This window comes from Lissotriton helveticus, chromosome 9 (assembly GCF_964261635.1).
Source record: "Lissotriton helveticus chromosome 9, aLisHel1.1, whole genome shotgun sequence".
Lineage (NCBI taxonomy): Eukaryota > Metazoa > Chordata > Amphibia > Caudata > Salamandridae > Lissotriton > Lissotriton helveticus.
In genome coordinates, this window is record NC_136070.1 from 557,451,334 (window position 1) to 557,477,997 (window position 26,664).

General features: G+C 44.1%; 1 protein-coding gene across 1 annotated transcript in view; it reads left to right on the forward strand.

Annotated features, from left to right (window-relative positions):
• LOC144781550 (reticulon-3-like) overlaps window positions 1-26,664 on the forward strand; it is a 121,460-nt gene that overhangs the window by 36,080 nt on the left and 58,716 nt on the right. Inside the window, exon 2 of the mRNA XM_078660454.1 lies at window positions 5,545-7,683. Within this exon, the coding sequence (XP_078516580.1) occupies window positions 5,545-7,683 (2,139 nt within the window). The remainder of the gene's footprint in view (window positions 1-5,544; window positions 7,684-26,664) is intronic.

The following is a 26,664-nucleotide window of genomic DNA, read 5'->3' on the forward strand; positions in this document are numbered from 1 at the left end:
CCCTCAGGTGGCACCTCCAATGACGCCAGGGTTTCTGTCACAGTGGGGTCTGGCCAGGTACCATCAAAGGCACTGCGGGAGGAGGGAGGCAGTCGGCAGGCAGGCCTACAGGTTGAAGTACCCCCAGCGTTCTTTCCCAGGGCTGGTGTACAAACCCCACTGCTACAAGGGGGAGCGCAAGCGCAGGACACAGTAGGGCCCAGGCGCCTCCAATATGAAGGGTCCTGCCGCTCCCCACAACAACCCTCCAGCAGGCCTTGAAATCCTGCCACCAACTGGCCCCCCCAAGAGGCAACCACAGCTCCAAGCATGAGCAAAGCTCCTTGAGTTCGCGTACCCTCAGTAGAAACACCCCAGGCAGGGTCGGCGAGTAGAAGGCACTCTCGCCGTAGCACATCTTCTCAGTGTGCCAGCAGTGGCAGGCCAATTCTTAGTGGGAGTACTAGGCCCTGAATCCAGGTGAAGCAGAGGATGAGTCTGGACTCCTCCAGGTTACCTAGGGAACCTCCTGAAGTACCAGCGGGGCAGTAACAGCCCCTGTGCCTGTACAGGTTCTTGTCTAGGCAACCTAGGCAGCAGGCCCAACTTGCCGATCAGTTGCTCTGCGGTTACCACAGCGCATCGCTGCTGCCAAATAGGGTTTACTTGCCGAGCAGCTCCACCTCTGAGCCAAACGGAGTCTGGGTAGCAACCTTCAACCGTTTGTAGTAGGAGGCGCAGGAGAAATTAAGGATTACAAACGGCCTGGGCACAGAGCTCTCTAGCAAGCGTCTGATATGGCGGCCATCTTGACCATGCGCCTGCTATAGGTCATTATTGTTGAAGAGGCCCGCCTGTACAACCCCTGGATATGGACACGAGCACCATATGAAAAATAATAAAGTAATATCTTGTGGTAGGCATGACACCATTGTGCTGCTGTTAGAGACATGAGGGAGATAAATTATTGAGCATTGCATTTTTCAAGCCTTCTCCCACTGTTGGGTGCTTTGTTTAATACAATAAATGGGAGCCAGGGCTGCCAGATTAGCTCCCTAGGCCAATGTCCTGACTCTGAGATCTTATGGCCCGCTGCTTAAATGGAATATGCGAGCGCCATCAGGGCTTGCTATCCAGCCTGGGCTCTAAGGGGGTAGAGTAGCTAAGGTCTTCTATATTTTCTTGTAGAGGGGGGAAGGGGTATCACCAAGCAAAGCAAGGACGGGGCTCTGCTTTACCAATAGTTTTCAGTAATCCATTCCATTTTGGAAGCTTGCCTAGTTTATAAAACGTGGCTGTTCCGACAATAAGGCATAAAGAGTAGCTTTTGTACAAGCGTTCCAGCTTACCGAGGTAACTCTGGTGCCAAGTAGGCCGCAATATAAATGTAAACACTGAGTTAGAAGCCGGATGAGTACAATACGCATGCCGTGCCGCACAATAAAAGAACATGCTGTAGCACTGATTAATTGTGCAGAATACGGACCTGTACATTACCATACAAAACCGGAGTGGATGGGTGGGGGAAGGATGTCACACGTAGGGCAAAGATGCCGACGTCTAAACTGATGAGCCAGGGTCCAGTCTATCGCCTCAACATCCTGTGATTCTTGGCTAATCGATAAATCTCCCCTTGCCTACAAATTAATGTGGACATGTGTAATGTACGTGGTGCTCCTGGAAAGCTTCCCAGAAATAAATAAAAATTAAATAGTACTTCAATCACAGCGGATGTGACTAAATATGGGAAATCAGCATGTACTTGGTACGTGGTCCACAAAGACCATCAAGTGAAGCCATTTTACATGCTGCTGAATTGTAAAGCAGCAAATAAGTGATGATGATTGCAGCGAATGGTAAGTAGTGGGAGCGGGCTAAAAGCTGCTTTTTTCAGACTTTTGTCTTTTAATAAGATTCAGCAGACCATCGTCATTAGCTCAACCTAAAAAAGAACCGTGCTGATGTTTCAAAATGAGTTAGTGCAAATGAAGCACATTTGTTTTGTAATTCTGAAGTGTGGTGGAAATAATTATTTTGAGTAAGATCAGAATACATCAATACACTAGGTGATGGTATTGCACACATTATGAGTGTAATAAAACCATATTTCAGTGCGGTTATGGCAATTTCAAGTTGAAAAGTTTTGGCTGTAATGGCAGTACTCTACCACCCTTACATACTCCACACTATACCACTCTGTGCCCTTCCACTCTATGCCACGCCACTCTATTCTAAGACGCTTCTTCCCTCCACTCTAAAGATACTCCACCCCATCCCCTTCATCCCAGCCCCTACTCCAGTGTACCCATATCTACCTCACCTCACTCCACTCCAGTATCTACCCACCCCACGCAAGTGTATCCTTATCTACCCCACTCCAGTGTACCTTTTTCTACCCCACGCCACACCAGTGTACCCCTAGCTACCCCACTCCACTGTACCCCACTACACTTTGCTATAAGCTACCCCACTTCAGTCTACTCCATTCCACTCTAATATTGTCCAGTCCTCCCCAATCTACCATATTCCACCCCTATCTACTACCCTCAAATGTTCCCCAATCCAATAGACTCCACTCCGCCCTGCTCTACTTCAACCTACCCAGTCCAATTAATTCCACTCCAAACTCTTCTGCAATTTATCCAACTCTTCTTTACTCTAATCCACCCTACCCCACTCCAATCTACTCTAATGTATCCCAAATCAACCCACTCTGCCTCACTCCACACTACCCAGTACAATTTACCCCACTCCAAACTCAACTGCAATCTATCCAAAGCCTCTCCACTCTAATCTACCCCAATCCACCACACTATACCCCATTCCAATCTACCACAATCCACCCAACTACAATCTAGCACAGTCCAATCTACCCCATTCTGTTCTACTGTACTCCACCCCACTGCTTCACTCCACCACACTCTGCTCCTCCCCCCTCGGCTCCATCCCACTCGACCCCTATCTACTCCAGTCTGCCCCGCCCATCTACCCGCTCCATTCTGCCCCGCCCAAATTGTACGTCACTGCAGGCCCACCCCACTAATGTCTAGCCATGCTTAACACCAGGCGCAATGGTGTATAACCTTTCTAAAACACCCTGCTAAAGCCAATTGGTCTCACTTTGGCTAGACATATTGGCTTTGCCAATGCCTATTTTTTTGTTGGGGGCTAAAAAAAAGCACCCTACACCCTCTCCTCTTACATGGGGACTTAGCGGGACTGTCAGTTTCTCACTTTGAAGTTGGAGAAAGAAAAGTAAGCACCAAGCTCCCTCGGAAGACAGCTTGACATTTGACCCATCATTGAATTCACAAGCAAATGTGACAAGAATTCAATTTAAAGGCCTGTTTACAGAGTTTGTAGAAAAATACAGTAAACCAGGTTTGGGCAACATGAGAACAACCTAAAACAATTTTAGCAAGCAAATGAATAAACAGAAAATGTGAGTTATAGACCTCCAAGCCAGTGGTCCGCAATGGACGGAATACACATTCCTAGGTCCGCTTTCTTAATGACCCCAAGATGTCATTAGCAAACCAGACTGCTGTATTACCTGGTAGGCTTCGATCTTTTCACTTCTACTGATCAATGCACAGTATTGCCAACACTGCTCTCTTGTGCTGCTTAACTCTTTGGTCCAGGGAAGGCATGGCTTGGCAGTTCGGGCTGGACTGTTCCCATGAGGCACAGGGTCAGACTGATTTGCATATGGCCATGTCTGAACTGGGGTGGCAGAGTGGGCTAAAGAACGGTGATGGATTAAACCCAGATCAGTTGACTGGGAGTGAGTGCTTGTATTGTCAACGCTCCGTCCATTTCCTTTGGTTTTTCTGAACTCTTTGTGAAGGCAGTAGCCTTCCACCACTAACAATGTAGTACTGTTGGTGCCCCACCTGGTCCACAAAGACCAAAATTCCCACTGCAGGCCTATATCGTGGGTCACATGCATGATCTGTGTTTTATTTCTAAAAGAAAACAAATCAATAGAATATCTTTCTCTAATACATCACTTGTACCTTTTTTTCTCGTAATGCATACTGGATTGTTTCCTATAATGGTGTTACTCATGTGACTAAAGCTCAGGATACCAATTTAATTTGTAGGCTCTAGTTTAAAATTCCATACAATTTACAGAGCTTTTTAAAACTTTCAATGTTGCATTTGTATGCATTTTGTATTGTTAACCGATTAATAAAGAGTCAAGGGCCCCATTATTTGGCACCACAGACCTCCAGAGGACCCCACCCAACTAAACTACAGGTTATGAACCCTTGATATAAACCAAGGGAAGTTGCTCTGGGGAGTACCATCCAACCCGTTCATCATCCACAGTGCCACACAAAGGGCCGCTTAAGTCAGATCAGTAGTAAACCTGCTCCTCGTGGGAACAGTCCATCTCCAACTTACCTGCGAGGCCCCATCCGTAAGGAAACCCAAGCAACCTCAAACTGGTTTCAGCCCTGGTAGGCCTCGTCATGTAGTTACAGCTTGGATCCTGTTGCGCAGCGAGCACCTACTAGACCTCCTTCTGACCTCTGCAGTAAAAATGGTAGTCTCCAAATGGAAGGAGACAGCCAAGGCGACATTCAAGGGGTGGCTCAACTGGGTAACGTACCTAAGAGGTGCAGACAGCATTGCGCTGCAAACTCACCCTGGAGACCAGCAACCAGGGGAATGTGGCAAAATGCAGGTTTGGACTTGCCCGAGGAAAGCCCCCATCCGCATCCCCACCATGGCGTCAAATGAAAGATGTTTTACAGGCTTTCCATTTAATTTATATTCCTATCTGGGCTCTTAGTTGTGCTGGCTTTTTTTTTTTTTTTTATTCAGCAGTGCATTTTGGCCTGTATAATAAGACCATGGAGGGAAAAACAGTTGATTCTTACTTAGTGGATTGGTGAGTTCAGCAGTGGTTAGTTTTCTCATGGTCCACGTAAGAATTTGGAATCCCGACAAAATTTACTCTGCTCCACTTCAGAAGCTGATACTTGAATAACTTAAATTTGGTGTTACTAGCAAATTTTACTCATAGCACAGTGGAACACCAAACGTGTGGTAGCAAGCGCTTTAGAAAAATTAAAAGAATTGTAGAGGCACAGGTTGGTGCTAGTCCTCAAGATTGATCGTATCTTCTGAAGATTTTGTTTGGGAAATTACTTGATTTGAAGTTTTCGTCTCCTCGGTTTGCTGTTACCATTTGTAATACTTGGGGAGGTGATTTTTGTTTATCACCTTGGCATGCAAAGTAATTGAAACCTGCTTTCCTTTGCCCATCTTTGCTGTTGCAAGCACACCCTTCCCTGATGTATTCACCTACACTGGCTATCCTTTTTTTTATTTTCCATGCATGTTTATACCAGCAATTTAGATATTCCAGATTTTTTTTTGCTTTATAATTGGAGAAAAGCATGCAGATTGCCTTCTTATTTTGATAACACCCTACCAGTCTCTTTCCATCCCCACCATTGGAGAGTACATACAGTCTTATTCTAAGTGCAAATTTAAAAGTGTCTGAGATCTTTACTTCTCTTTCTTTGGCTTGTTACGTATAACCCATTCCATCAGAATTAAAAGCAACCAGCTTTCCTGAAAGAGATACTGAATCTACACAGAACATTCCTGCGATGGAAGTGGGTGTGGAGGCTGCACCGAGGAGAACTCCTGATACAGACTTCCTGTTCACCAGTCACAAACTTTCTTACAACCCTTTCGTTCCCAGTGAATTTGTGGGAAGTATTCAACCAACATGGGAGGATGCACTTTCTTCCACAGGAGATGGGCAACTAGCAATGCATGGTGATGAAAAAGAAAGTGGGGGTGTTTCCATAACTGCACCAGCTGCAGGCCTTAAGTTCTTGATGTTAAGTGAGCAAGAACCACCCAAAAAATCATCCCAGAAAGAAGATGGGCTTTTCCAGCAGTCATCCCCTTCTACAGTCCCAGGGAACGGCATGCCTGAAATGGAGTCTCCTAGTTCACCCTTTGAAGTCCTTGTAGGGAAAACGGAGTTTGCCCATTCTTCTGGCCACACCAGTGGAAAGGAGGACCAGCCTGGCAAATATGTAGAAACAGAGTGGCTTACAAAAAGCTGGAGCAGTGGAGAATATGGAAAGGATGGTGCTGTAATTTCTGGGGGTTTACCCTCTGGGCCCCCTTCCTATGAAAGTGTTACGTGCCAAGACTTGGATTTCCACAGTTTACAGGGTTTGTCGAGTGACATGTTAGACTGGGACATATCTAAGGGAGTGAAAGTTTCTGCCGAAGCATCGCATAAATGTAATGATACCAGTACAGATTTTAAAGGAGTTGGCCTTTGTAACTTGTCTCCAGAGACAATGGAAAAGATGCCACTATTTCAGAAGGACGAACAATATCCTGTTAAGGTAACAAGCAAACCAGAAGAAATTACCTTGCTGCATAGCCCACAAAAAAACCCTGGAGTGACCAAGAAGGCAGAGCAATTAGATGTAAAGTCTTGGAAAGATGAGGAGCAGCATCCAGTCACCTTGCAGGCAATAGATAACAAGTCAACTGGATTGGCAAGTTCTACATCAGAAGGAGCACCCCTTAATAAGTGTCTCCTAGACTCATTTCCACTTACTGGAGATTCAGCCTGGCCTGACGCTGCAGAGAATGCAGACGCAGACAGTTCTGGAGAGTCAGATGACACAGTCATAGAAGATACGAAGGCTGTTTTAGCTATGGCTGGCAAAAAAGAGGCTGAAAAGATTGAATCCCTAAAGGTGGCAGTTGACCCCGCGCAAGGGGTGCCCATTGTTTCTGCACCATTTACTCTTGTCCTTGTGCCAGGGCAAGGAATGGACGCTGAATATTCCCCTGAGGAGTTAGCCTACCATGAAAAAAGCAAGTTGCCTTATGCAATACCAGAAGAGGACGTGGATTTCATGGATGACTTTGAGACTATCCAGGCACCCGTAGATTCTGCTGAAAGTGAATATAATTTGCCGAAAGAGCTGTCAAATCAGGAAGTTAAGGAATTTGAGACGCCTTATAAATTTGAATCTCAAGTCTCTAGAATGTCTCCTGAATTTCTGATGAAGGGTAACACCCAATCTGTTCAGGAGAGTGAACCATTCTTTTTGTCTTTTGACAAGACCACTGTGTCTTCAAAACAACTGGACTCCATGTGTGGGGAAAGTTACATGGATTTTATGAAGCCATTGAGTACTAAGAACAAGGACTTCCTGGAAACACATTCTCAAATTAAAGAAGGTAGTGCGGCTGCTGACCCTACAGAAGCATATACTGGGAAGGCAGCAATTCCTAGAAAGTTGCCACTTTCTGAAAGGTATGAAGATGATTATTGCATCTTTGCTCAAGCGGGTGTGGGAGCAGGCAGATCATCCCATGGGGCCAAACTTCAGCCGTCCCCCGCATCTCCTGAAGCAACAAAGCTCTTTCTAGACCTTGATCAGGAGCAGCTCACAATAACAGCCCTCAGAGAGCTTAACACAATACCAGACGAGAGCCCAGTGTCTGCCGAGGATAGTGGTAGCCCTTCACCCAAAGAGGAGTCATTGCTTTTGTCCTCTAACCAAATGACTGAGGCATATGTATGTTCTCACGAATACATCTCTCAGGCCAGACCTATCGAGACTATTGATGAAGAAGAGGCGGATGTAGTACCTGTCGATTCCAGTTCCAAGCTTAGAAAAGACTCCGGACTCCTGACCAGAGGTTCAGGTAAACAATTAGATTCTGGCATGCATTATGGATAAAATGTATTCGGATTGGTTGGGTCTCAACTTGAAATTCCCAAACTCGTTAACTAACAGACCAATATGACATGGTCTGTGGTTGGGAGGGAAACACAATCTAAACTCTTTTAAACAATATATTTCTTTGCTGAGACTTTAAGAGGTGCATTTAGGCATGGTACTGAGCAGGACCAGTTGTACCAGGGTACGATCCTATTTATTTGATCCACTCCAGCATAATTTTGCAACTTGACTTTTTCTAAATTTTACTTCTTGTCCACATCACCCATCTAATCTTTGTTGTAAATGCTTGATATTAAAGTACAAGGCACTATGATAATGCTGTCTCTGGGCTAATGGCAAGGCATTTTTTGCTTAACTCTAGTTTTTTGTTGTCCTATAAATCTTACATGTGCAACCAGTTTAACTACTTCCACTCTCACAAAATTCAGTGCAGAGGATGTAAATTGTGGTTTAGTAGTCTACTGAAAACCAAAGCCCAAGTGCTTGAGTTGGTTTTCTCTTAAATGTTAGTGCTCTGTTTGCATCCCTTCAATTGCTGACTGTGCTGCTTTGAGCCACACAGGTGTTCATTTACCCGATGAGAAATAAAGGGTACCTTTTTTCTAGTGATCTGTCTCCCGTGCATTTGCGCTTGTGCTTCCTAACCGCCAGGAAGTGCGTCTTTGAGCAAGGTGCACACAAAAGCAAACTGGTGCAGGCATAGTTGAAGCCCTCATGAGTTGATGTTTTGCTAACGTTTTTAAAACCTGTGGATGCATGCCTTTCAACAAAGTGTAGTGATTAGTTCTACAAGGCCTACTTTACAAATGCACCCGGAAAATTCTTTCAGCCCCTATGTGCTCACCATGTATTTGCTTAAGTTGACCCTGGAATTGATACTACGTCTAGACACCCACTGGGACCATTGTATCTGTATCACATCATATTGTATTGATGATGCTCATCTAGTGGAAACGCCATGTAGGTGTAGTGTACATCACATGATTCTTGTAATAAGAAATGATGTGCCACCCAATCAAATCGTAGGCAATACAAAGTAAATGTGAGACCAAAATACCCAAATACTACAAATAACATTCATACTGTGCTGGCTATTTGACAGCTCTAACATGTTATATACACATATGTATCTTGGGAGATCATGGGCCATGCAAAGTGTTATAAAATGGAAGTTAAACCCCAGTTACAGAAAATTATGTAAATCCTCTTCGATATTCAGCCCATTTGGGGGATTTGGAATCCAGTTTTAAATGTACATACTTTCCAGTTTCCTCAGTGCTTTCAACCTATCTCCCCCTCTTTTGTGTGACACTGTGTCGATGACAAAGTACGCCATCTGTGTAACAGCCCTTTGAGTTTCTGCGCAGTGCCAGGCCACTGATGGGACACAATGTTTTTAATTGCGTGCATGTGTTGCAGCATTAGTTTGTGAACCTGCAGCACCTGCTGCCCACCTACCTTAAATTGTAGCTACAAATGAGGACATATATAGCATGATAACTTTAGCAGTTGAAATTACCTTTGACGGCAATAGGTGTGTTTTTAAAAGGAGAAAGGCATTCCATTGAACATGCTCTGCATCTGGACACTTATGGAACCCATTGCTCCCAGTTAGCCAGCTAGATGTTCTGCTTATTTCTGGGCTGGATCTGACTAGACTGTCCTTCATAGAACTGGCTCTCCGATAAGAAATGTGTGGCTTTGTTTGGAACTAATGCCCCAGTGGTGGAATCCGAGCCAATTAGGTGGCAGTTTTTCCTAACAACCCTTGCTAATTCTTTGTTCTGCTTGCTGTATGTAGCTATCATCCGGACTGTACTGTCCCTTTCAAGTTTCCTAGGCTGGCTAAACAGAATAGGTTCCCTGGTCAACTTATTGACCTTGTCTAGTGCAGGTTTAATCATTTTCGTGTCATATCCCCTTTGCCTAAATCTGTTCATAGTGTCTGCTTGGCAAGATGATTATGTTGGGGTAGACTACGATTTATTTTGGCCCATATTAACTCACCATAAGGGATGCTGGCAATGAGGTGTGTAGGATGAAAGATTACCAGATGTGCTCTTTCTTGACATCTGAGACAAACACCCCACGATCTAAGAAGCATATCATGTTGGTGGTAACCTCCCTAGTAAAATGTAGGTGCAGATTATGAACATTGATGTTTGCTATGAACTCTGTTCTGACACCCTCCAAATGACAATCAATCCAAATCATTCTAGCGCAGCCAGGCCACGATATTGTCATCCACCAGCCCATGTGTAAACATGCGTAGCTGGGGAGGAGCAGGCGCCCATCGTGGTTCCCCCCCCGTATCTGATGGTACATGTAATTGTAAAAAAAAAAAGAAATTTAATATGTGATCGTATTGATTGACATTTGAGTGTTTGTGCAGTGAGAGTGGTCTGTTGCTGAAGTAATGTTCAATAGCTATCAACCCATCACTGTGACGAATGCTTGCATAAAGGGATGAAAAACCTAGGAACATTAAGATGAAATTGTCCTCCCATGGCACGTCCTAAAAGATTTGAGAAATTCTTAAATGTCCTTGATAAATGATGATAAACTGTGGACATAAGGCTGCAGGAAATCGTCAATATATTTGGACATGTAACCCTCCAATAGCGGAAATGATGGGCCATCCCAGTGGTTTGACAGGGTCCTTATGAATTTTGGTGATTACATACCACAAGGCATCCTAGGATGGTCCTTCAGTACGAAACTATATTCCTCTTGTGTTACGAGTTCATTGTTACGCCAGTCAGTTAGTAGTTCTTTCATTTTGTGTTTAGCATGGCCCAGTTCTTCTTTGTTGGCTCTGATGTAACAGTCATTGCCCTGTAGTTGGCGTTGAAATTCCTCTTTATGTTGCAACTGGCCAGAGAACGAGGTTTTCTCCTTTATCAGTGTTAGTTGGGACAATGTCATGGTGTTTTTTTTGTTTTTTTAACTTGTTAATCAGTGTAAAATCCCTTCCCTGATAACCATTGCATTTTTTTTTTTATTTATTGTACCTTTTGCCCATTTGTTTTATTTCCTTTGACGTCACTGAATAAATGAATGGCATCATGTGAAGTAATGGATAAGAACTTAGACGTTGGTTTGAAGGGTGATTCTGCGTCGCACTTTATGTCCAATTCTTCCTGTTCCAAAAATCCTGTTTAACAATAGATGCATTTAACACAGATGTTCATTTTGTAAAGCGGTTAGCTCCTTTAGTAATTCCGTATCCGCCACCTGGAGTCCTGTTTGGTTAGAGGTTAGAGGGTTCAGTAACTGTTACTTTGGGAGTAGTTTACCAGAGAGAGAGAGAGAGATAAAGAGCTATTACACACTACACACATGGTCGCAAGGTGATTTGTTCAACTTATGGTGCAAACATGGAGGTAGTCCAACTGCCCGAAATGTATTGCAATGCAAAGGAATAAAGCAGCACTCCTGGGAGCTTAACTTTTCCAAATTATTTAATGGTATTTGTAACCCGCTTTACAAAGAAAGCTGACGCATGTAGACTATTAAAGTTTTGTTAACAGTACCGAGTTCTTTCTCAGTCTCTATGCCCTCACAACCTATTATCCATTGAAAGGCATTATTGGAATAGTAGCTAATCTTAAGTGTATATATTATGCATTTGGAGACTACAATACCCTGGATTGGGACAGACTCCAAACTCGCCGTTTAAAGCTCTGTGACTATGCAAGTACAGCCTTACCGAGGAATACGATGAGCATATGTTGTGATAACCTACCTTTTGGATCGATGGGGCCCTGACAGAAAAGGGCCTAGGAACTCTATCAGGTTGTGTAATTGTCATTAAGTTTGCGCACACAACAGACCAGGAGTAAAGTTGGGAATTTTGATAATCTGAACTGAAAATAAATCTGGGAGCAACTGTTGGTCTGCATTAATAATAAAGTCTTTCATTTGGCAAGGGGGACGTTTATATAAACTGCTCCATGAATGCTCCGTGATAGCAAACTGACTAGATTTGTAATCATTCTGGAAATTATTTTTTCTAAATACTAGCACTGTGCTGAGAAATGAGGGTAATGAACCATTTGATGCACTCGGAGTTGAATTTTTTTTAAAAGGCCCGTAAGTGTTTTGAAATGCTATACAGGATACCAATAAGTTTACATTTTCAGCAATTGCTTCTCTGCGTTATCTGACCACTATTTCAATAATGCCTTTCAATGGATAACATGTGATGTAAGTATAGAGATTAAGAAAGGACTCTGTAAAATGAACAAGACTGTTCTAGTCGAAACACGTCAGATTTGTTTGTAATGCAGACGACAATTACCATTAAATAACTTCGAAATATAAAGCGCCCAGGAGTGCAGCGTTATTCCTTGGTTGATCGATATATATAGCGTTGAAAATTTGGCAGACAATAACACGAGGTGAATTAGTTTGTCAGCCTTGTTCAACTTTTGTCGAGGTGAATTAGTTTGTCAGCCTTGTTCAACTTTTGTCGTGTCTGTATGTATATCAAAATGTGTGTGCCCTTAGATATATAATTCGTTATAGAGTTGCTTGATTTGTTTTTTTCTTTTCTAAACTTCCTTCTCTCAACTTTCCAATTCTCTAGACTCTTGTAACTCTGGGCGGAGAAGTGTTGCATTTTTCTTGAGGAAGCCGTTGTACTGCTATGCAGTGCTGAATTTGTAAAACAAAAAGTAGAAGTCCTGAGGCCCAAAGTTTTGCTCAGAAGCCTGTGGTCGTACAATTTCACGTTGGTTTGCCTAATACCAACGTTTTGTCGTCCTAATTTCCTCTCATGCCTCCTTAAACTACTATAGACACTCCCTGTCTCTTTAGCTCATTCTTGCAAGCTCATGTTTATCTGCGCTTTCTCACTGTGTTTTTCCACCTTTCTCTTCCTACTTCTCTCCCCTATTTTTTCTTTATTTGGATCCAAGTCTTGAGGAAAGTGCCGGTGGTCCCCACTGGTAACCACCTGCTCAAATTAAGCACTGCTCTTGTAGTAGAAGTATGCTACCTGCAGAGCACACGAGCCTTTCAGCATTGGGGCCATTATGTCTAAAGTGACACCGGTGAACAGTTAAGATTTATCTGCGATTTCAGAAGGGGTGAGCATTTTTTTTCTTTTCTTCTGAAGGTGGGATGTCTTCAGCTACTACGTTTGTAGCACAAACTGTTACCAAGGGCACTGGCCAACTGGGACTGCAGTTGTACTGTCATTAGAAAAGGAGGGAGTTATCTGCCTACATATGAAGCCTGAAATCGCAGGAGAGGACTTGGTGGGAGTAGAGGGAAATATCAGACACCTAGCTTATTATACAAAGATGCACTTCACACTCTAAAACTAGAGTTTAAAAACAATTGCAAATCCCTTGGTCAACCCCAGGGAATCGGAGGAAAGAGTTTTGTAGAGATTATAGGGAAAGATTCACATACTTGTAGGCCAAGCAGTTGAATGGACCTTTGATAGATTTTCATTTTTGCAAAATCTAATGGCATATTTTTTTTGTGTTCAGATTGAGCTAGCCAAAGCTGGATTAGATCATTCTATAATCGTGTATAGAGTAAATATAATCTAGGTGGGTTGGGGGTAGTTTCGGAGTAGAGGCCCCAGGCAGAGTTTTGGGAGTTCCGTCCAAATTCCACGAACTGATGCATGGCAGAGGTTTTTTTTACGCTTCGCCTAGTGCTATTTAAGGGTGCTAGGAGGGCACCTGGCAAGATTTTCCTATTTACCATGAGAAGCAACGCCCTCTAGCGCGCCATATGGTGCAGTTATTGCATATTTTCCAACACTGACCAAGCTCCCAGTGCTAAAAATCAACACAAGCAGTTCAGCAGGTTGCTTTTCGCCCATTCGCAGAATTCTGGAATCTCGCTGAGTGTTCATGTAACTCCGCGGAGTTCCACAGAGTTAAACTCCATGAGTTCCGCCCACCCCTATTTTTGAGTTGAAAGAAACTGGGATGTACTACTCACTAGTAGGTTTAGGAACAGGCCTCAGTCCAGCACAGTGCCAATGTTTGGACTTTATAGTATATTGACAAATATTGCTCTCGCAGGGCGAGTCTTAATCTTCTTGGAAGGCTGTTTTTTAGTCCACAGGAATCTAAACTCACACTTAAAATTGTTTAGCTGCAACTTCATTAAGTAAAATGTAGCATGACCCTTGTCAATTTCCATACCCACAGTCTGTGGCCTGACAAGCGCTTTGCACCTTTGAGCTGAAGTGTGTTTAACGGGTCTGGCTTTGGAGTACCCAGTGGTTTATTTTGTTGCTGCGGTATTGGAGTGCCATTCCAAGGGTACATTGTAGGGCAAGCAGAGGACCAGTTTAGGATTTCTGAGCAAATGTTAATACTTTATTTTGAAAGATGAGCACCATGATGTATATTTACTGCTAATCCTTTGCTGGAGATTGTTTCAGAATGTTGTGGAAGAGTATAGCCTAGACTGCAGGAGGTGGATAAGAGAGAGAAGCAAAAGGAAAGGTACTTCTGTGAAGTAGAATCTCGCAAAGGAACGTGCCGATCAGTGTTGACTTGACTTCAGGTTAAGTAGTGCTGCAACTTAGTGTTCCAGGGGGCCTGCATCTGCCAACCCGTTAACGTATCCACCATTCTGATCACCCTTCGTTCTACTGTCACCATATTCACAAAACCCACTTTGAGTGAACTTCTGAAAGTCTAAGCCATCACTTTAACGGTTTTGTGGGACGATTAAGAACAATACGCAGCAGATGGATTTGTTAGTACTCCCAGTTGAGTTTGAAAGGGAAAGGCAGAGTACCTGAATGAAGAGGTTGCAGTTGTGTGGAATAATTTGCTTAGTAGGGAAGATCTGATTGTTGGTATATTTCTCTACAATTTCAGAGTGTTAGCTCCCATTCGACTAGGGGAGGAAGCACTGGCCCAGTTTTAGAATAGAACCATTGTCTGGCATATGAATGCTTGCTCTGTCACTTCAGCTTGATGCTGATTTGTCTTGAGTGTTAAGTGAATTATCCAGTTAGCTAGCAAAGAGGCTTATTCCCCTTAACCCCATCAGTACACATTGTAGTGACTGGCTGGATGAAGGCATTATGGAAGGGGGTAGGGATGGACCAGATGAACCAAGTTGCCAGTAATTGTCCTTGGTGTTTACATGACTCTTACAGCCTCCGCAAGTAAAATGTTATTTAATGTGATAGACAGTGGAAAAACTCCCAGCATTTCTGGAGACTTCAAAAAAGCATATAATTTCACAAAAACGTAAACATCTATGTTCTTACTGTGCACTGTTTGTGTAGTATCGAAAGCAATAACACATTCAAGCTTTACCTGAGTATACAACATACATTTTTGGGTATTTTAGATCTAAATTTGCCAAGCTTTTTGGGGGGATTGTCTAATAACTAGGTGGCATCCTGGACAGATTTTCAACCATAGGGTCTCCAGGCTCCCTCATTAAGAAACAATCCTAATTGTTTTTCCAGGTATGCAGATTTGCCTACTCTTTCTTTTCAAAATCATGACTTTTTAAGCACATGTCCCTCCAAGGAGTGCAGGGTGCGTTATGGAGTATACCTGTGGAGTTTAACAATAGTCTCCGTTCATTGTGGACCCCTCTGGTATGAATATGGCTTTTGTACTATTAATAGCCTTAGGAGACTGCAGAGAACTGAAGTGACTACAAGCCAGGATCTGTTCTGTAATTTCCAGGCTGGCGCTTACACTCCAGTGATAGTGTGATGGTGCTGTGGAGCAGAGAAAGTTAGCGTTATTTAGCTTTAAAGTCTAGCACCCAGGAGGACGAATGTTTGCACCTGCTGGGCAAAGTAACAAGACGTGGGAAGTAAAGTGTTGTCCAGTTCTACTTATGTATTCTTCTCCTCTGCTACTTGTGTCAGAAGGTCCTCAAAATTACTAGGCTAGCAGGCAAAAGTCCTAATTTTACTGATGACCGGAAATGCCCATCCATGTCTTACTGTGGTCCCTGTAAGGCCTTAAGGACATTCAGTTTTCAGGCCTCTGTAATCTTGGTGTTATAAGGTTGTCATCTGCTAAGTTTTCAACATTGAACTCAAGTTGTCTCCCAATGTTGATATTAAAAAAAATGCTGGATGCCTTAGGCACACTACAGATCAAAGGATGTGATGTTAAGCACCAAGATGAAATAGTTGCTATTGAAAGGACAACTCTGGTAGCTGCCAACTACACCAAGCCAGAATAGCACCTTTGATACCTTCATTTTCAAGATAGTTCAGAATTATGGAGTGGTTGACCGCATCAGAGACAGTCAACAAATCTAATGGGCTTCCTACACTATATTTGTGCATTGCCATTCTGATTTAATCAGTCATCCCTTCAAAAACGTCTGCATTACCTTGGCAGCTGCTGATCTGGAGAAGGTGCAAGAAGCCAATACAGTAGCCAAGTGGTTTTTGTTGGTTGGGCACAGTTCGCTTGAAATTTGGCTAGCAAGTAATTTTTAACTTGAGTACTCTCAATTTACAGTTCGGCATGGAACGTTTTGGCGACTTCAGGATTTAATTGTTCGTTTTTATCCTGCTCTACACCTTGCAAAAAAGTTGAAATGTGTTGTCTCATTTTCAACACAGGAGTAGACCTAAAGTACCTGGTCCGTAATATGCCAAGAGTCTGAAATAAGTGTTTGGGGTGTTGGGATTAACAAAGTAGGACATAGTGTGGTACATACAACCACATTTGTATAGAAATATTCATATTTAATATAGTTTGTGGCATACCAGTATTTAAGTTGCAATCTCGTTTGTGTTTCTTTCCTGCAGTTACATTGACGGTCATCGAAGTGCAAGATTTTGATTGTTTCCTTCCTCCCCTCCCCCCCACCCCCCCATTTAAAGGGCTGTAGATGAGAGCAGGCTTGGCCCTGATTATAAAAGACTTCATCAATCTTCAGTTTTCTAGTCTGCCAAGAATAATTTGCTGTAATGTCAATAGATGTCATGATGCTTTACCGCCCAGAAGCTTTCAGGCTGGTGATTTTAACCTGTGTGACTCATATTAGATCATGCTCAAAATATATATATTTTGTGTTAGTCCAATTATTAGCTGGTTCTGTACATATGATTATGAAGTAAGTTTGGTTACCCCTCTAGGCCAAGTCTGGTAGGCATGTGACTGAAATGAGAATTTTCATGTTTCCTTATTGGGAAACATTTCCAACTTTGAGGCAATTGGCGCACTGTGGCTGCAAAGGCACAAATTAATGCCACACAAGTGACATTATGTGGGACAATAATCGACCCATAGTAAAGGGTATAATACAAGCAAGCATGGCTAAAGTAGCAGTAACGAGACCCATAGGAATGAGTATTGTCGAGCAAAGGATGGTACACGTTCTTAGATTAGTCCATTTGTGGTAGAGTTTTCCAAGGAATATCACCATATCATGCACGTGGCAGATCAGTCCAGTGTCAGCTCAGTGATTGCTTCTGTCTGACTAAATCAGAATGGGAATGTACCAGGTAAATTGAAAGAAATGGGAGCGGTGCAGTAATTATGGCCTTCACCTGCTGGGGGACAGATTGGCGAAGGTGGGTAATTAAGGCCCTGGTACTTGGTAGTCCTATTACTACTACAACAAGTTATACACAAGCCAGTTCAGAAATTGTTTTCAAATTAAAGTTAATCTCAATCTCAAGAGCAGCCGGCAGCTGCACTACCTCTCCAGGGCATCTGTTGGCCATTGGCCGACACTTGCAAGAGATATAAAGGCTCTTTACTTTGTTTAGGCTGCTTGGGAAGAGCTCCCTGTGCAACCTGATTAGTGTGTTTTTTGTTTTTTCCCTGCAATGTTGATTGGTGCACTGATGTTATTGCAGTAAAAGTGAAATTCAAACTGATACCGGGGTTTGTTTTACCTTAAAATGATTAGTGCTTGGGGGGCATGTCTCGCCACCCCCAAAGCACGGTCACTCCTAAGAGGTTTCATTGGAAAGGGGAGAGCTCCCATCCCAACTAAATGGGTCAGCCGTCTTTCTGCCCACCTTGAATAGGCAGATGAGGGTGCCCTCTAGAGGCTGCAATATTATTGGCGGGGGGAGGGGACACAGTGCCCTGCCTCCTCCCAGCCATGGGACCAAATACTTTCCGCCCCTCCTCCAAGTTGCTCTCCATGGGCTGTAACCCCACTAGACACCAGGTATTTTAAAGGTAAAAAAAAAAAAGGATGGGGCAGTTTGCTCTGGCATTGAGCCATACCCTTGGCCCAGTGGAGTCAATGATCTTTCACCAACAGTTCACTTGTAGAACTTAGTATCTGTTAGATACATCATTTTAATAATTGAGAAACATGGAACAGGTTGCTCACAAGAGCTCAGTATTGCAAATACATATTTAAAAACATTCCAGTAACCATTGGCCTTTTCATCAACCCCTCCTTGAACTTTGGCCAATTCCCTGAACCTTCAGCTCAAATTTGCCACTGCACCAACAACTTGGGTTTAATACCAGGCTACCATCATTGCTATCCACCTAGAAACCTTGATGATTGTCTTTTGGAGAAGGTGCTAAGCTTCCCGTTGTCCTTCAGAGAAATCTTCCCTAATGACTGAGCAAAGCACAGAGGCCAGTCAAAGTCTTGCCCGTATTCAATATGCTCTTGATGTCCGACAGAATTCAGTTTCTTGCTTTCATTGTCAAGCTTGGCTGATGATGGTACAAAGGAATGTTTACTTGTATAGCTGAGACTGTGACAGTCTAGTTTTGGACCAACTCTTGTTAGTGGATCCTGTTTTGGTGGCTTGTTCTTTAACCCCTTCCATGCTGATGACGGCCCCCAGCCGCCATGCACTACAGTGTTCATATGCTGATGACGGCTGGGGGCTGTCATGACCGCACCCTATTCTGAAATCTGCCGCACTGGAGCAGAATCTGCCCAGCATGGAAGGGGTTAAACTAGTTGAGATATTGCTTTTCTGGAGTGAAATATAATGGTCTTTGCTTATGTAGCTGAGAGTGAGAAAATAGCTTTGCTGCTGTTTCCAAAACCCCATGAAATTTAGCAGTGAGCCCTAGTGATGGCATGCTAGACGGACAAGGTTAGAGTGTATGTTCAATCTGGGGGCATGTCTTGGTTTGCAGTTTTTGTGACCGTGTTCTAGCGAAGTGTGATCTCCTTGGAAATGCGTGCCCTTGTCCCTGTAAGCCAACTTGGTGTGTGTTCTTTCTTTATTTATTTTATTTCGGCCAAACGGCCATAAAAGACACACATATATACATACATTAAATCATATATCGTAACAATATACGTGCATCAATTCATTTAAAACAATAATTTCAGTAATGGAGTGCAAAGTTAATTTTCACCAATCAAATCATAAACATCATTCATTTAGCAGCAAAGTTCAGTTTTTAGCAGCAAAGTTCAGTATTTAAAATTAATCCAGCTTTAAAGCACCTGTCCCAATTTCTTTCGGACAATAAACAGAGTCGAGAAACCTACTGATACTGAATACAATAAACTGTGCAGTATTAGTTTTTAAGATCCTGTATGCTGTGAAACAGGATCTGGTTCCTAAGAGAACACACATGGGTTTAAGCCATCTTTTCCGAGCTTTCAGATATGCTTTGCATATAAACAACATATGGACCTCATTCTCCTTACATAAATCTGAACACATAGGACATCTCTCACTTGTACTATTAGGACAATCCGGTTTTTTCTTTGTCCAACGCTCGATGTTGGAATTCAGCATGAGATTCCCATACCTAAACTTCAGGAAAAGAGTCTTGGCAACAGGGGGCTCTATTTCGTCCAAGAAGGATTCAAAACACGGTTCACTTTTGAAGGATAAAAAGTGTTTAGTTAAAGTGCCAATTCTACTTTCATGAACATGTCTATTATCCATAAAGCACCAGTAGGCTCTTTTTACCATGGTTTTAGCAAAGGCGGGTAGATTCTCTGGGTTTTCCCAGAACGAACGCAAGCCCAGATTAACGAGCCATTTTTTAACATGCCCGAACCACCGAAGGGAATTGAAAGAATCTAAATTCAATACTTCTCGAAGACCATTCCTGTAATCTATCAGTTCTGTCGTGGACCAAATCCTTATCCAGAACATTAATGGTCTTATGATAGGTGGTCGGTTCGTTTGAAATTCAAATCGAGCTGGAGAGGTATTAGTGGTGTACTGGTTGGGACCTTTACAATTGTTCTCATAAATTTGTTATCCAGGCCTTGGAAACTCTCCCTGGCCCAAGGTCCCCATATCTCGGCCCCATATAAAGCGGCAGATTGAATTTTAAATTTGAAAAGTTCAAGTACAGGTGTTAGATTGAATGCCAGTACAAGTAAAAGTATAACACCTGTACTTGATTATTGGTTTGGCATTATGGGCATATGACACCTTACTTTTCTCGATTTGGGCCTTCCATGTTAACTTAGAATCGAGTACTACCCCCAAATAAGTAAAGTTCTCCACAGTACCTAGAGTTTCCCCATTCAGGGTCAGGTTCCCTCTGTCCGGTCTACTAGGATTTAAAGCCATACATTTTGTTTTATCAACATTTATTTCTAGCCCTTTGGTCACACAATAGCTGCTGAAGGAGTTTAAGAGTGCCTGGAGGCCCTTCTTTGTTTGGGATATTAAGATGGTATCATCCGCGAAGAGCAACGCAGGCACTTTCTCTCCATTCAGCTGGGGTGAATCATTGTTACAAGCATTAAGATAATCAGGGACATCGTTGATAAAAATGGAAAACAGGGTGGGGGCCAAGACGCATCCCTGTCGGACACCACGCTTAATCGGGATATCACGCGTCAGTTCACCATTCGGACCCCATCTGATGTTTGCATGATTTCTAGCGTGTAACTCGATAATGTGGACCAAGAGGCTTCCTGGCAGGCCGGCTTTGTTTAACGATCTCCAGAGCAGGTTGCGAGGAACAAGGTCGAATGCCGCTCTCAAATCAATAAAGGCTACATACAAATGACCTTTCCTAATGTGAACATACTTCCAATACAGACAGCAAAATCTAAAGACCTGGTCTATTGTGCTGGTCTTAGGCCTAAAGCTTGCCTGGAATTTGGAAAGTATAGCTGACTCCTCCAACCAGTCATTTATCCTAAATAGCAGATGCTTTGCATAGAGTTTTTGCAGGATGTCCATTAAACTAATAGGTCTATAATTTGAGGGAACAGATCTTTTCCCTTTTTAAAGATCGGGACAACTTCTGCTGCACGCCAACTATCAGGAAAGTTAACTTACAGACAGAGCATTAAACAAACAATTAATATAGGGAGCCCAAACTTCAGGTTCATGTTTGTAGAGGTCACCCGATATTTTTTCTGGACCTGGAGCTTTATTATTTTTTAATTCATTAATTGCCCTATTTGTTTCTTCCAAGGTAAAATCAAGACATACAGGTAGTGGAAGTGAACATGAGAACTCCTCCTCCTCGCCATTGTCATACTGTTTATACAAATTGGTAAAATGCGTCACCCATGTCATTTCATCAATGAACGAGTCCTTCACAGGTCTTCCAGCATGCCCCCCGTTTGCAACCAACCTCCAAAAACCAACATTATTATGTTTTGCAGCAAACATGTCAGCCCAAATTGACTATTCCCATGTTTTTTTCGATACCCTTTGGACTCGCTTATACTCCTCCCTGGCGAGTCTAACATCATCTTGGGATTGATTTCTAATCGCATTTAGGAGCTTCCTCTTAGCCATTTTACAAGCATAATCATACCAAAGTTTTCCATGGCATCCCACACGTACATTTTGCTGTTTCTTCCTTGGCAATTTGGACATGTGGATTCTTAATTCATCGAAAAAAACCTTGTGTAACTCAACAAAGTGGTCACAATTGTCAGTGAACAAGGGTTGTCCTACTAAGGGTGTAAAAGTCCTATCAAACAATGAATAAACTGCAGCCAGGGTCTTGCCTTCACTTAGGAGATGCGGCCATTTTAAAGCACGTCTGTTATTATTAATTGTATGTGCATGCTCGCATAGATCATCAGCAACTATCTCACTTAGGATGGGGCCGTGGGTGTTTCTGATTATGTGTGCATCAATAAAAAGTTCCAGAGGAAAATGATCACTCTCGACCCTTGATGATACTTTAAAATCAAACATAAAATGCCAAATAGTTAAAGAAACGAAAATAAAATCTAGCCTGCTTTTTGATTTCCCAAAAGTAGGTTGTTTTGTTAGGTCTGAGGGAAAACGACCATTACACGCTCTAAGACCGTGATCAGCTGTTAGCCTCAGTAATTGAACCGCCAGAGTGGTACACGGGACATAGTTCGAGGTCTCAAGCTGGGGAATATTATATGCTTGATCCTCATCTTGGAAAACATCAGAAATCCCAAGGATCGGTTCGAAATTACAATTCGTCACCCCCCAATATCACAGGGACTTCGCCCACCACCCTTTTCAAAAAGGTATCCAGGATTTCCAAGGTGGGCGAGACCTTGGAATGCCCTGTAGGTCTATTATAGACATTGACAATATAGTATTCACCCCCTTTTGCTGATACAATTTTTAAAGCTAGAATATCAGGGGTTCCTGTGTCTATGAGATCAACTCTTATGGCTAGAGTAATTTTAAGCCATATGATCAATCCCCCAGATGGCCTTCCCCTATCGGACTGAATGGCCTCAATGCCAAAGGTTTTGTATCCCATCCTGTGCGGGATATCCAGTGCCCAAGTTTCTTGTAATAGGCAGAAATCACTGGAGTCGACATAATCTGCCCATTCTGGGTCTTTCAGATTTTTGCCTACTCCGGCGATATTCCATGACAGGAAAAACAGCTGTGGGATTGACTCACTACCAGAGGAATCGCATTCGGCGGTGAGGAGCATTGGTGCCAAAGGGGGGGCTACTCTATCTTGATGTGGGTCATCTATTTTTATCTCTTCATCAGTAGTCGGAGCCCCTGATAAAATACTGGTTTTAGCACCAGCACAGTCCTCAACATTATCAGTGCGTGCTAAGGTCAAAGTTGGATGGCTTTCCATATGTCCGAGACTATAATCTGACACTACGGGGGGACTAACAAGAGGCCCTGCAATCTGGGTTAAAGAGACCGTTGCTACTACATTGTTCGTAGGTTGCCTTATGAGTCAGTCTACCTCCTCGAGGCTACCGAACCTATTCTGGGTCGGTAGGCCATTCCAGCACACAAAGGGATCTTGGTAATTGGAGGAATGAATCCTCCAAGGATGGCGCTGTACCAGGGACCAACCATCTTCCCGTGGTTTTTTGGGGGGGTGGCGGATAAAAGAAAGACAAAAGTCTAGGAATAACGCGGGAACCTTCACCATTGGGGCAAGAGCAAATGTAACGTGCTGTATGTGGGTCCTCGAAGGTCACCACTATACAGTCCCCAACCGCAGATTTCTTTGTGGGGCCCACCCAGGGAACACGACGCACCATCAGGACTCTGCTCTTCCGACCATTAGGAATTGCACGGTTCGCATTGAGCCAGTGCATTGTCTTGTTCTTCAGGGACCAATGGTTCTCATAATGGCCATTTTCAAGCTGAGAAACGCCCGTCAGAACGACCACGTAATCATTAGCCTCTGGGGGAAGATCAATGTAACCCCCTCTAAAGTTATTCTTTACAGAAGTACCCTGGGAATACTGTTGACGAGATTCTGTGGGGCATGGTTTAACAGGAGGGACTGCAGTAGGCTTTGGGGTGGGTACGGAACAAGAGCGGGAGGGGACAACCGGTTTAAGAATTGCAGCAGTTTGGTTCACACCCACAGTTCGTGGCTTCGGAACCGGGCGTTCCGGTGGTAATACAGGGGGAGGAAGAAGAGATGCCTGTGAAGTCGAATCCTCTACCCCAAAGCCCTGGTTTTCTAGACTTCTCAAGCCAAGAGTGGCCAAAGCAATAATGCTTTTCTCCATCTCCAACAAACTGTTTTCGATGGATGAGAGTCTAAGAGCAAGAGGGGAAAGGAGTTTCTTGAGTGTTTCCCAAACTATGCCTATAAATTCCCCATCCTTCCCTTCCTGGCCCTCAACAGATGAGCCCCCCTCTTGTACTGTGGTAGTGGTTGGAGCGGGAACTAACCCCTCGGGAATCCCCTCTTGATGTGTCTGTTCCCTAGGGATAATCCCTTCAGTTATATTGGGAAGTGATACAAAGGGCAGTTTTGATTTCTGTGCCACCGCAACTCTTGCCTTCTTCCGGTAGTAAGTATACCGGGAGGTCTTTTTCCTTTTTGGGAAATTACCCGGATTTAAGTTAATTCTAGATGAGTTAAAAATTACTGGGGCGGGGAAATTAGAGCTGGGGTCCTGCGTGTCAGAGAGAGATTTTGGAGTTGCCGGAATAGAGAAATTAAAACTGACATTCTTCATAGGAGACAACACAGGCGGGATCATATTACCTGCATCAACAACTGGCCCTAGGGCCTGGGAGGCAAGTTGTAGAGTTGGAGCCTGGTGGACCTCTGCCTGCAAGACTAATGACCTAAGAGTGGCGGGTCGCTCCGGGGTAACAGCAGTAGCTATATGCCCCAGTGAAGATTTTTTGGAAACTGCAATTACCTCCGATAATCTTCTAGCGACTGCCAACTCAAGAGACACGGGTCTGCAGTTTTGAAATTTCCTCATCAATCGCCAAATTAGTACGAGTGATAAAATCATCCATTGGACCACTGATTGAGGTGCTTCCCTTACCGGTCTTGCTACGGGTTATCCTAACGGACATAGTTATACAAAGATAAGAACCCGAGTAAGGCCTCCTATGGATTACAAGTGATTACAACACCAACCCCAATTAGACAATATAGAAGAATGGGCGAAAGAGGGTAGGCCAGTCCAGTCCTCGGCCGTCCTCGAACGGCCTAAAACGGCCCAGTCTTTGCCCTGTCTTCGCCCGGGCTGCGTCCCGCGCTGCGGGAGGCGGAGATTATAATATAGGGGGCGTGGGGGGCGGGCCAGCAGGGAGAGCGGACCGGAAACTCTTCCATGGTCTTGCAGGGACTTCTGGGAAATGAAGTCCCCGCACACTCGCAGCCCCGCTGACGCCTCGCGCCCACAGCCGCCTTACCGCCACAAGGATGCCCCGCTGTGTTGGTATTCACCGCTCCCGGCGAAGCGGCACCCGCGAAGCGGGTGCGGCGAGATGTGGGCTTGGAGCTTGGAGCGCTGATGTAGGGTTAAAATGATGCCGCTGTGCCTCTGGCCTCGGAACAGGAACTGCTGCTAAAACGAAGTAAGTGTCCCACACGTTGGAGGACTGAGTCGCCTCTTAAAAGCCTCGTGGGGGGTGCGGGGGGCGGGCCAGCAGGGAGAGCGGACCGGAAGCTCTTCCTTGGTCTTGCAGGGACTTCTGGGAAATGAAGTCCCCGCACACTCGCAGCCCCGCTGACGCCTCACGCCCACAGCCGCCTTACCGCCACAAGGATGCCCCGCTGTGTTGGTATTCACCGCTCCCGTCGAAGCGGCACCCGCGAAGCGGGTGAGGCGAGATGTGGGCTTGGAGCGCTGATGTAGGGTTAAAATGATGCCGCTGTGCCTCTGGCCTCGGAACAGGAACTGCTGCTAAAACGAAGTAAGTGTTCTTTCTTTGAACTGTTAACTGTTGGTCGGAGGTGTTTTTTTTAAATATTTTTTTTAATAACTTTTTATTAACCCCTTCGACGCTGATGACGAGCTGGGCTCGTCATGAGGTAGCCTCCTTGCACGCTCATGACGAGCCCAGCTCGTCACGTAACATGCGTTTTTAAAAAACTCAGCGTACGGGTGAAATTCCGCCCGCACGCATGCGGTTAACCAACATCTGCAAAATTATACAGTACAGAGGATTTGTCATCACAACACATATGGCAGGAAGGATTCAAACAAATTACATAAGAGATGGACATTACGGGGAACTAGGGTCATCCTGCTCAATGCTGCTGGGTGGGGTACAGATGTCGCCTCTGTAACTATTCCTTAAGCCCCAGACATGTAACCATTTCCTGGGGCACCCCCTTGCCAGAAACACTGTCTTCTCTATGAACATACACCAGTCGAGATTACCTTCCCAGGCCTCCAAGGTGGATCTACGGCCCCCCATAATTGAGCTATATTTCTTTAAGCTAACATGAACCCCAAAGTGGCCCATTGTCTGTGAGGCATTCAAATCAGTGGGCTCCCAAATGTTTAGAAGGCATCTCTTGCCTCTGGATGGAGTTTGATGCTTAACACCTTGCTGATCTTGTAAATTTGAAGCCAGTAAGAGCTGATGTGTGTACACTCCCAGATAGTGTGAATAAAAGTACCTGAGAGGCCACAGCGCCTTTTTATATTCTCCCGAATCGGCCCACCCCATTCTCACCAAACGGGGGCCCATCATGTAAATTGTATGGAGGATTTTTAATTGAACCAGTCTTAAACGAGCGGGAGGAGGAGTTTTTGAGGAAATTATCAAAACTGCCTCTATTGCAATTCTTTTTGGAACGACCATTCTGACATCTGTACAATATATGTTGGCGAAAGTGGGTCTGCTAGTTTAGGTTCAGATACAGGAAGATGGGTCCAGGATACTGTGGGTAACCTTTTTAGGTCTCGACTACAGCATTGCTTTAGCAATGCTGGTTTGTCGAGATTATAGTGAGGCTTTCAAAAGTCTACCCAAACTGCGGATCGGGTACAGTTCATGTGAGCCGGGCGCGTGCACATAGCACACCATCGGCCTCCGACTTCAAAGGAAGCCGCGCCCCCGCCACCCAATGCCGCACCCAGCCCCAAACCGATAGCTCCTCCACGTGGCATTCGCTCTGGACAACTCTCATTCCCCTGCGAGCATTTGGCTTTCACCCAGTACCAAACCAATGTCTCTATCTGCGTGGCATTTGCTCTGGACAAAACGCACTTCAAAATATGAAAGCACTCTTACCAGGCTCACACGTGTTGAATATAATCAGGCGCTACTGAAGGTACTTAACTTGTCCGTCAGAACCCAAGAAATGTCCACACTTTATGC